The sequence below is a fragment of the Chiloscyllium punctatum genome, chromosome 10 (assembly GCF_047496795.1).
Source record: "Chiloscyllium punctatum isolate Juve2018m chromosome 10, sChiPun1.3, whole genome shotgun sequence".
In the NCBI taxonomy this organism is placed as follows: domain Eukaryota; kingdom Metazoa; phylum Chordata; class Chondrichthyes; order Orectolobiformes; family Hemiscylliidae; genus Chiloscyllium; species Chiloscyllium punctatum.
Window position 1 is genome coordinate 11418697 of NC_092748.1, and position 12094 is coordinate 11430790.

At 43.7% G+C, this 12094-nt stretch overlaps 1 protein-coding gene across 1 annotated transcript in view; it reads left to right on the forward strand.

Annotated features, from left to right (window-relative positions):
* The first annotated feature begins 1277 nt into the window (after positions 1 to 1277).
* asb18 (ankyrin repeat and SOCS box containing 18) overlaps positions 1278 to 12094 on the forward strand; it is a 36069-nt gene continuing 25252 nt past the window's right edge. Inside the window, exon 1 of the mRNA XM_072578283.1 lies at positions 1278 to 1626. Within this exon, the coding sequence (XP_072434384.1) occupies positions 1373 to 1626 (254 nt within the window). The 5' untranslated portion in view covers positions 1278 to 1372. The remainder of the gene's footprint in view (positions 1627 to 12094) is intronic.

Genomic DNA, 12094 nt, shown 5'->3' on the forward strand with positions numbered 1-12094 from the left:
ATCCCTGCAGTGAGAGAGCAGGCCATCAGCCCATCAAGTTCACACTGACCCTCTGAAGCGCAGACTACCCAGGGGCAGCACGGTGGCTCAGTGGTTAGCACTGCTGCCTCACAGCAGCAGGGTCCCAGGTTCGATTCCAGCCTCAGGCAACTGTCTGTGTAGAGTTTGCACATTCTCCCCATGTCTGCGTGGATTTCCTCTGGGTACTCTGGTTTCCTCCCACAGTCCAAAGATATGCAGGCCAGGTGAATTGGCCGTGCTAAATTGCCCATAAGTTAGGTGCGTTAGTCAGAGGGAAATGGGTCTGGGTGGGTTACTCTTCGGAGGGTTGGTGTGGACTTGTTGGGCCAAAGGGCCTGTTTCCACACTGTAGGGAATCTTGAAAAATAGACCCAACCTCATCTTTGTAGCCCTGTTGTTCTTCTGGCATTATAGGTAGGTCAGAGTGGCATTTTCCTTCCCTAAGGGACATTAGTGACCAGATGGGTTTTTCCCCAGCAATTGCCAATGGTGTTGCGGTCATCATTAGACTCTTTATTCCAGATTCCAAACTGCACCATCTGCTGTGGCAGGATTTGAACCGAGATCCCCAGAACATTACCTGGTCTCTGGATTAACGGTCCAGTAATAATACCACAAAGTCATTACCTCCCCCTTAAAAATTGATAAAGTCTAAGATGTTGTAGGCTTTATCAACAAATCTCACAATCCTTTCCTTTATTACTTGGAGGATTATTCTCCCAGGCTGTACCTGTCTGTGACCCTGAGATTCATCCTTTAAAAAGGTATAACACTTGCATTTATGCACAGCAGTGACACTGAGTAGGAAAAATCTTGGGAATGTGGAAAAGGTCAGAGTTGTGGAAATGCAAATACTTTGGAGAGTGTGGGGATTGGGGGAGTTGATGTAAACAGGGGTGAGGTGAAGCCAAGAGCAGCTTGAAAATGAGAATGAGAATTGGAAAATAGGCTTTGCTGGAACAGCAATCAATGTAGTTCGTTGTGCACAGTGGTGACGAGTGAACAGGACTTGATACAAGTTAGGGAAGTGAATGTTTGGCTGGCTTTAATTTCCAGAGATAAAAATATAGCCCAGTCAGATGGTTCCAAAGCGATATCGTTTTCCAATATTCTTATACAGAACAACCCCAAAGAAACTTCTGTATCAGAGCAGAAATAACCCCAAGCTCAGAGCGACTCAGAGACAAACAGAAAGGTCTTTGCCTCCAGGAAGCTGACGGCTTTGTGCACAGCTTTTCATTCCTCTGCAATGTGTGGCACGTTTCTATCATTTGAGCTGCACATTCCACATCACAGAATAGCTTCAGTTTGCAGAAGCTAAACCCAGCAATTTGCTGTGCCCGTCCCTCCGATGGCTGACAAGAGCAAGCAGGGAGAAAGATGCCAGATACAATTGGGGCCTGGCTCCATTCCTGACCACCCTGTTGGATCGAAATTTGTTCAGGATCTAAAGTGCGCCCTTGATCAGCAGGACCAGGAACGGGTGAGCCACCTCCTTCAGCATCGTGTTAAATGCGTGGATGCCATCATCGAACTTTCCAATGATGACTGGATGAAGGATCCATCTGCCCAACTGGACCCTCTCATTTTGCTCGGTCAGCAGTTGTACAGTTCATTTGTGTCTCGGGAATGTTAGATTTTACTGTTTTTAATGAATTTGAACTGCTTCCTGTTTCCCTTCAGCCATTTTGTCTGTTTGTTTGATTGAAAGACTTGGAATTCCTATAATACCCAATACGAGACAGCCAAAGCACTTCATTGCCAATGAAGTGTAGTCACTGTGGTACAGGGGGATATGCAACTTCAAATTTGCAACTCCCACACAATGCAAGCTGATTTTGACCATCTCATCGACTTTATGTTGGTTGAGATATAAAGGGAACCAGGGAAAACATCTCAGGTTGACTCGGAAATAGTACTCTGTGGTTCTTTGCAAGAACCCAAAGGACAGCACTTCCAACAATGCTGCATTCCCTCAGGAATGCACTGGAGTGTCAGAATAAATGAAGTTCTCAGGTTTCTGAAGTGGGATTAGAACTTACAACCTTTGACTCGGAAGTACAAATGTCATCAGTCAGTCATGGCTGACACCAAATTGCTCCCAAACTGTTAATCTCTCCATTTATCTAAATCATCCTTGACTTGTTCACTGACATAGTATTGTTGAAATGTCCACCTTTTATATATGCGTGTCGCTGATAAATCTGGGTCAGAACAGAACAGCATTGGAATCTCTCCACCTGTCCCTCCACCTTAAAGATGCTCCCCACTGTTTTTTGAGCAAGGCTTTCTTCACTTGCCCTGATATCTTTACTTGTGACTTGGCATAGTGTTTGCCTAGATCATGTCCTTGCTATGTAGCTTGGAGGGCATTTTACTATGTTAAAGGTGCTACATAAATGCAGGTCACTTTCGTAAATCAAGAAAAAAAATGATTTACAAACATGAGCTGGCAATGGCTTCCCAGTCAATTCACTGGGGCACAGTACACAAGGCACAAATGATAACCCTCACCACCCCAGATTACTGAGAAGCCCCCAAAAGAGAATCCAAGGGCCCCCATTTCAGGATATTATATGCTGAAAAAGGTAGCTAAGCAAGATGACCAAGACTCATCTTCTTCTCAAGACCTCAACTGTTCCTTTGTTACCACTAGACAAGCCTATTTAAATGCTGTCAGAACCTGTCTCCCAACTTGGCTGTAAGCAATGCCAGTGGAATGTCTATAGATGTTGCCTATATTGACTTTCAGTGAGCAATGCTGGGTGCACTGCTTTTTTTCAATTATATAAGTGATGGTGGCACAGTGGCTCAGTGGTTAGCACTGCTGCCTCACAGGTCCAGGGATCCAGGTTCGATTCCAGCCTCCGGTGATTGTCTGTGTGGAGTTTGCACATTCTCCCTGTGTCTGTGTGGGTTTCCTCCCACAGACCAAAGATGTGTAAGGTAGGCGAATTGGCCATGCTAAATTGGCCATTGTGCCCAGGGATGTGCAGGCTAGGTGGGTTAGCCATGAGAAATGCAAGGTTACAGGGATACGGTAGTGGGGTGGGTTTGGCTGGGTTGCTCTTCAGAGGGTCGGTGTGGACTCAATGATCCAAAAGGCCTGCTTCCACACTGTAGGGATTTTACGATACTATAAAATGATTTGGATGTGAATATCGGAGGAGTGGTTAGTAAGTTTGTAGATGACACCAATATTGTTGGTGTAGTGGACAATGAAGGAGATTATCTCAGAGAACAATGGGCCAAGGGATGGCAGATGGAGTTTAATTTAGGTAAATGTGAGTTGTTACATTTTAGAATGGCAAATCAAGGCAGGACTTACACACTTAATGGCAAGGTCTTGGGGAGTGTTGCTGAACAAAGAGACATAGGGGGCAGGTTCATCTTGAAGGTGGAATTACAGGTAGACAGGGTGGTGAAGAAGGCATTTGGCATTTTTGCCTTCATTAGTTAGAACATTGAGTAAAGGGGTTAGGATGTCATGTTGCGGCTGTACAGGACATTGGTGAAGCCACTTTTAAAATTCTGCATTCAATTCTGATCTCCCTGCTATAGGAAAGATGTTAAATTTGAAAGAGATCAGAAAAGATTTACAAGAATGTTGCTGGGAATGGAGGTGTAGGGAGCTATAGGGAGAGGCTGGTTAGGCTGGGGCTATTTTCTCTGAAGTGTCGGAGGCTGAGGAGTGAGCTCATAGACCTCAAAGATAAAATCATGATGGACATGGATAGGGTGAATACCCAAGGTCTTTTTTCCCAGGGTGCGAGAGTCCAAAACTAGAGAGCATGGGTTTGAGGTGAAAGGGGAACAATTTAAAAAAGGGATCTGAAGGGCAACTTTTTCATGCAGAGGATGTTATGTGTATTGAATGAACAGTCAGAGGAAGTGTGGAGGATGGTACAATTACAACATTTAAAAGGCATCTGGATGGGTATATGAATAGGAAGGGTTGAGAGGGATGTGGGCCAGGTGCTGGCAAATGGGACTAGATCAGTTTAGGATGTCTGGTTCAAATAGATGAGTTGAATCAAAGGTTCTGCTTCTGTGCTGTACATGTCTATGATAGAATGTGATTAATGGTGGCCTGTGAGCATCTACATTAAGATTGAAACTATTCACTGGATTATTCGTGATGGAGATGATGGGAGAGAAAGATGTACAAGTTTGCCAGTGACACAAAGTTGGGAGTCGTTGTGAGTAGTGTAGATGGAAATATAAAATTGCAGAGGTCTTAATAAATTAACTGCTGAATGAGCAAAAGTGTGGCAAAACGATTTCAATAGATTCAAATTTAATGTCATCTATTTTGCAACTAAAAAAAGATTTGAAAGAAGGTACTTTCTAAATGGTGAAATGTTGGAAACAATGGATGTACAATGAATAATCAAGTGGCAGACAATTATCAAACCAGAGAGAGAGATTCCAGGAAAATGCAGCACAGGGGAATTTGGGTATTGTGAATGAAACACTAACATTTAGATCGCAGGTACATCGGGAATTAAGTTGACAAAGTGGAATTGTGGACTTTATTGATTGGGTATTGGAGTTTGAAAATGGTAAAGACTTGTTACCACTGTCCAGGATGATGGTGAGGCTGCACCTAGAGTGCAGTGTGTAGTTTCAATCCCTATATTTACGAAAGGATGCCTTGGCATTGGAGACAGTTCAAAAGAGACTCGCTTGGCTGGTTGCTGGGATGAATAGGTTGACCCATCAAGTACAGCTAAACAGATCAGAGTATACAAGGATAAGGGATAATGTTATTGAAAGGTTCTGAAGGAGCTAAAAAGGGTAGATATTGAGAAGATCTTGAGGCCAGAGAGAGAATCTCGAACTAGGGGACATAGTTTCAGACTCAGGGGACATTCATTTAACACTGAGATACAAAGGAATTTCATTTCCCAGAGGATATTAAATGCCTGGAAATCTCTACACCAAAGAATCGTGGAGGCCACCTGGTTAGAAGTAGGTAGGTTTATAGATTGTTGAAATAATGGGGAGCTAAGGATTCTGATAAGGAGTTGAGGCCTGGGACAGATCAGCATGCTGCATGGCTGGACAGGCTTGAAGGATCAAACGGTCTCCTCATGCTCCTTTTTCTTTTGTTGCTATGTTCTCAGAGGGTCATGTGTCTTTAGAATCATCTTCCTGAGAAAGTGGTGAAAGCAGAGTGCGGCAGCGGTAGTTAGAAGGTTGGCGGGATTGCGAATTTGCAGTTTCAGTCGGCCATGAGCTCAGCATGAATGGTGGTGCAGGCTTGAGGGGTTGAATGGTCTCCTTCTGCCCTCAGATTCAGATGTTCACATGCCCAGGCCATGTTGGAGAAGCAAGTCCAGAACCAACTTGGCACAGCACTCAGCTGAAGTCATGCAAGTTGTCTGCTGCTATCAGTAATATGTTACAGTTTTTTTTTAGATTAGATTACTTACAGTGTGGAAACAGGCCCTTCGGCCCAACAAGTCCACACCGCCCCGCCGAAGCGTAACCCACCCATACCCCTACATCTACATCTACCCCTTACCTAACACTACGGGCAATTTAGCATGGCCAATTCACCTGACCTGCACATCTTTGGACTGTGGGAGGAAACCGGAGCACCCGGAGGAAACCCACGCAGACACGGGGAGAACGTGCAAACTCCACACAGTCAGTCGCCTGAGGCGGGAATTGAACCCGGGTCTCCGGCGCTGCGAAGCAGCAGTGCTAACCACTGTGCCACCGTGCCGCCCACTCAGGGAATCCAAGCTGTTGTGGTGCCAGGCAGTCTTACCTGCATGATGTAGCCCAGTGCTACAGACAGTGATAGTATCATCTTGCCATCATGTGGCTGACAACGTATCTCACCTGCTCTTACTGCCTGCCATTGGTGTGTGTTGGAAGGATTTGCAGGTTGATGCTCCCCTGGTTTTTCCTCGCTATGGGTCATAGTTTCCATGGTCAGCCAGTCTAGGCGTGGGTCCCAATGCCAGAGCCCCTGATTCAGAGGCAAGGAGTACTGCACCCGGCTCAGTGTACCTCCTTCACTGGTCCTGGATACTGGTGTGCACAATATTTCCAGGCTCTCATGGCAGCTGGGTAATCTGTTATCCAATCAGATTGGTGAGGGGGGAGGGGGGGGCAAGTGCCGGGAGTTGCAGTAGTTGCAGAGAGTGCAAACCACTTGTTAGCTGGGGAAGGAGCTGTATGCGTGTTGAGCTGCAGGAGACTAAGAGAAGGAATTGACACTATATCAGTGTTGCACACTGATAAACAATACCATCTGCCCCGTCCACAATCTTCTGGGCACACTTACCAAAATGGTGTCAGGTGTGGCTCCCATTGGAAAGATCAGAGTACAATTAGGGTGCCATTTTGGAGGGAAAACAGTAACCAGAACACTGAAATCATAGGTGTAAAGGAATCAACTTCCACTGCCTGCATCCTTCTTATGCACAAACATAATAAGAGCTGCAGCAGGTGATTAAAAGGGTCAAATCACATACTCAGGGGCAATTAGTGATGGCTAATAAATGTCTGCCTTGCTGCCAATGTACACATCCACGGAATTATATTGTTTTAAAAGTAAGATTGATTATAGTCCTTTGAGTAAATCAAATAAACAACTAACCATAGCCATGAAAAAAAAGCAGGCAGTCAGGGTGAATGACCCACTGTTCATGCCCAACTTATCCTGGAATAATGTGGAATATTTGTTACCAGCTCAATACAGATCCTGATTGAAGCTTCCTACAGCAATGACACTGGTTTAACTTCTAGCCAAGGGTTCTTTGCTTGTCTTACTGTTCCTTTATTCAGGATCAGAAATCGACAGACATAAACCTGTCAAAACCTCACATACCTAATGTTCTATTTTCAGCCACTTACAACACTGGCATCACGGGGCTGCAAATACATTCAACCCTTGCTGCCAGACGGATTGAGGGAACCTGGGAATGGCTTGCATGGAAATAAAATACACAGATATATGATTGATAGCACAGCTCAAAGTGAGAGCTTGTGACCCAGCTACTCATTCCAAGTTCGATGGTACCTAATAAGGTCGGAATGAGATGTAAGTGCCTGTAGACTTTCACAGCTCCGGAAGTGTAGAGGCTGTACAGTTCTATGCTTTGGAAGTACACTGCAGTGTTTTAGTTGAGGCTGGAGTAAGAGTTCATTGCCTTCGGGCCCTTTGAGTCAAACTTGACCAGCTCAATCCTCCCTCTCACCCTCCACCAAACCGCCAAACAGCAGTGGTCACACTCCAGTCTGGATGTCCCAAGAGCTGAGGGTATGCTTTGTGTTGTAGAGGTCAGGCAGGAAACTTCATCCATATGCACTCAAATATTGCTCAGGAAGCAGCTTCTGAATCTCATGAACTTGGATGCAGAAAACTCTGCTCCTGAGTGCAAAAGACGAGTGTCTACATTGGAAAATCAAAGGTGTAAAATAAGTAACAGAACACCTGATTGTGACTGTGAGACATGATCAAGGGTTGTGCAGAAAAGGAGAAGGCAGCACTGATTGTAGCTGAGCGAAGTGAAAATATTGCAATTTAAATGAGCAAAGAATAAACTGCAGCTGCCCTCCCTTAAGGACTCTGGCAAGATTGTTGAATTTCTTCCGGCATTGCAGTCATGTCCTGAGTGCAGAGCACCTAGCAATCACTCACACTGCAATGTCTCCCCGTGCAGAGCAGCAGCAGTAACCCAGTGTGGAGTGTGCAGTGGCCAGCAGTCAGAACCACATGAAAGCCCCTGCGCTGGCCTACTGCAGAGATCCCTCGGAGAGAGACTGTGATTTCTTCTTAGCTTTGCTTCTTGTTTTTCTGACCTATGGTTACACAGTGCATGGCTGTAATCTAACTGAAGAAGCTGTACTTAGGCAGAAGACAGCAAATGCTGGAGATTACAGCAGGTCAGGCAGCATCCATGGAGAGAGAGCAAGCTAACATTTTGAGTCCAGATGACTCTCCATCAGAGTTGCAATGCTCAGCTCTGGCGAAGAATTATCTAGACTCAAAACATTAGCTTGCTCTATCTCCATGGATGCTGCCTGACCTGCTGTGATCTCCAGCATTTGTTATTATCAGTACAGATTCCAGCATGTGCAGTAATTTGCTCCTAAGCTGTACCCTGGCACTTTGTACCTAAAATGGCGACTTATAAACCTTTCACTGCACTCATTTGAGTACATGTGACAATAAAGCTAATTCAATGACTATATTCTCATCCCCTCCTCAGTCATCTCTTCAATCAGAGGTCTTCCTCTGATATCTAGGCTCAGAACAACCCTCCCCTTTAAGAAATAGCAAAGCAGATGGTGCTGGAGAAACTCAACAGGTTTGGCAGGATCTATGGAGAGAGAAACAGATTTGATGACTCTTCACTGGAGAATTCTAACATTGGATTTCTAAAGCAAGGTATTTTTAAGACTAGCCAATTCAATAATTAGAACAAAATTTCTGATGGATAGGAAACTCAGACAAAAATACTCCTCAATCTGATTTTAACAAAAGACTGTTCAACAAGAGGTGTTTTACGTGGATATTTGTAAGAATACAATGTCCACTGTAATGGCTTATCCATAAAAGGACACGAAAGGGTCCAGAATTTCTCCGGTCCTAGGGATTAAGCTGGATCATCATCTCACTCATCAGGAATGGTCAGTTGGAATCACCAGCAAGAAGCAGAGCTCCATACAGAGAAATTAATTAAATGTAAGATGATGAAAGAGGCACTACAGAAGGTCAGCCTGGGCAGATACTGCCCCGGAGCAAATTTAAATCTCTTGGTTTGCAGCTAGAAAGTCGACTGCTTGAAAATGTTCACATTTAGCCGTGTGGTACTGCATCTGCCATGTGTTTGGCCTGTCACCCGACTAGCCTAAATCACCTTGAAACTTCCAAAAATTCCTCGTCACAAACTTGCCCAATTTTATGTCAAAAAGCACTCTTGGTCCAAGCCATTTATATATGTTATACATAGTTCAGCTCACCACTTCCTTCAATATGCTGAAATGGAGATTATCAGGCACTGAATATTTGTCAGCCTTTATATCCATTGGTTTCTCCAGCATACTTTCTTACTAAGATTGCATTTCTTCAATTCCACTCTCTCACTAGATCATTGATTCCCCAACTTCTGGGAGGTTCCCTTTTTTGTGTGGACAGAAGCAATGTATGTGTTCAATTCTGCTGCCATTTCTTTGTTCCCAATTATAATTTCCACAATTTCTGGCTGTAACAATCCCTGCTCCAAATTCCAGTACAGAATCCCAGTACTGTAGTGCGGTACTGTGCCTCAGTATAGAATCCCAGCCCTGTATCCTGGTACCTTGTCGTAGAACAAATCCCAGAACTATGTCTCAGTACAGAATCCTAGTAAAAAATAAAATTCCCAGTACTGTATCCCAGCACAGCAACAGTACCATATCCAGTATGGTGTTCCAATACCCCATCCTATATCTTTGTATTGTATTCTAGCACAGTACCCCAGTCTTGTATCTCAGTGCAATATCCTTGAAGTATTCGGTCCTGCATCCCTGTGGTATCATGGAAATTTGGTTTAAAGACTGGCAAGGATAGCAGCTTAACATCTCCGGCTTTCCAGTGGAATAGAGAAGGGATTAAAAAAGACGTGGCATAGCATTATTGGTTAAAGTTTCAATTATGCTTATGAGGAGAGATGATATAGCAATTAAGTATCGAAAGGGGGGACAGGAATAGAAAAGGAGCAGTAACTGTTGGGTATGTTCTATTGGCCCCCCCCCAAAAAATTAGCAAAGAGACAGAGAGGTGAACTTGTATTTGAGCCAAAACTAGAGGGCAGAGGTTTAAGGTGAGAGGGGAAAGACTTAAAAGAGACATAAGGGGGCAACTTTTTCACACAAAGGGTGGTACTAGAGAAAGTGGTGGAGGCTGGTACAATTACAACATTTAAAAGGCATCTGGATGGGTACATGATTAGGAAAGGTTTCGAGGGATATAAGCCAAATGCTGGCAAATGGGACTAGATTAATGTAGGATATCAGGTCTGATTGGACTGAAGGGTCTGATTCCATGCTATATAATTCTATAATTCTATGACTCTAGTTATGGACTTCAACTACCAAATATCAGTTGAAATGCATACAGCATGAAAGACGCAGAAGGCACAATATTTTTGGATTGATTTCAAGAGAGCTTTTCAACCACCTGTTCCAAGCCTAATGAGAAAGGGGACAATTTAGATTTGGCCTTAGGAAATGAAGCTGAGCAGATGAATGAAGTAGCAGTGGGTGACCCTTTTGGAGACAGTGATCATAATAGTTATGTTTAGCATCATTATGGTAAGGGACCAAGATAGAACGGGGCAAAAATTGTAAATTGAGCAAAGGTAAACTTTACAAAGCTGAGAAATGTGATTCAAGTGAAGTTGTTATTGCTACCTGAAGGAAAATCATCAGCTAATCACACAGTGTAAACATGTCCCCACACAAAAAACATGGATGATACTGTCAAATCTAGAAATCCCTATTCTCCCTAGCCTCCCATTCAGAAACATATGAGTTGAGATAAAGCAGAAAAATAGAGCTTAAGTCAATCTCAAAATAAACAATGCTTTGGAGGCTTAGGGTCAAGAAAATATAGCGTAAAGTAAGAAAGGAACTTTGGAAAACAAGAAGAGGATATGAAAAAATGTTGACCAGTAAAATTGAGGAGACTCTGGAGATATTTTATCAGTACATTAGAGCAAGAGGATGATGAAGGAAGGGGTAGGGACTATCAGAAATATACATGGTTCCTCATGGCAACTTTGCCTTGTCTTCACAGAGGGCTGATAGAGACCTTCTAGTTAAAGAGGAAGAGTGAATATACCAGACAAATACAGTACTAAATACAGTATCAGATAAAATAAACGCAATGAAAAGAGAGTCCTGAAAGGATTGATCTTCTTGAACCACAAGGGCTGGATGAATTATATCCTCAGCTGCAAAAGGAAGTCACAGGAGAGATAGTAGTGGGGAACAAGGAAATGAATAATTATTTTGCATTAGTCTTCACAGTGGAAGACACGAGTAATTTCCCAAAGATTTTAGAGAGTAAAGAGGCAGAGCTGAGTATGGTGGCCATAACCAAGGAGGAAGTGCTAGAAAAACTGAATGGCCTGAAGGTGGATAAGTCACCTGGACCAGATGGACTATACACCAGAGTTCATAGAAGATCATAGAATCCCTACTGTGTGCGGATCCCTATAGTTGTAAGCGAGAGAGATGGAGATAGTGGGGGCGTTAGTGGTAATCTTTCAGGAATCACTAGAATCAGGGAGGGTCCCAGATGACTGGAAAATAGCTAATGTAACACTCCTGTTTAAAAGGGCAGTATGGCAGAATATGGAAATTTACAGACTGATTAGCCTAACCTTGGTCGTAGATAAGATTCTGGAATTCATTGTGAAAGATGAGATTTCTGAAAATCTTGGAAGTGCATGGTAAAATAGGGCAATGTCAGCATGGTTTCATCAAGGGGAGGTCCTGTCTGACAAATCTCTTAGAATTCTTTGAGGAAGTAACGAGCAGGTTAGATCAAGGAGAGCCAATGGATGTTATTTACCTGGACTTCAAGCCACACAGGAGGCTACTGAGTAAGATAAGGACCCATAGTGTCAGAGGCAAAGTGCTAGCATGGATGGATGATTGGCTGTCTGGCAGAAAGCAGAGAGTGCTGATAAAAGGGTCCTTCTCAGCCTGTGACAAGTGGTGTTCCGCAAGGCTCAGTCTTGGGACTTTTCACTTTATACATTAATGATCTAGATGAAGGAACTGAGGGCATTCTGACTAAGCTTGCAGATGATACAAAGATAGGTAGAGAGACAGGTAGCATTGAAGAGGCAAAGGAGGCTGCAGAAAGACTTGGACAGGTGAGGAGAATGGGCAAAGAACTGACAGATGGAGTACAACGTGGGAAAGTCTGAGGTCATGCACTTTGAGAGGAAGAATAGAGGCATGGACTATTTTCCAAATGGGGAGAAAATTCAGGAGTCTGAACTGCAAAGAGACTTGAGAGTTCTGGTCCAGGATTCTCTCAAGGTAAACTTACCGGTTAAGT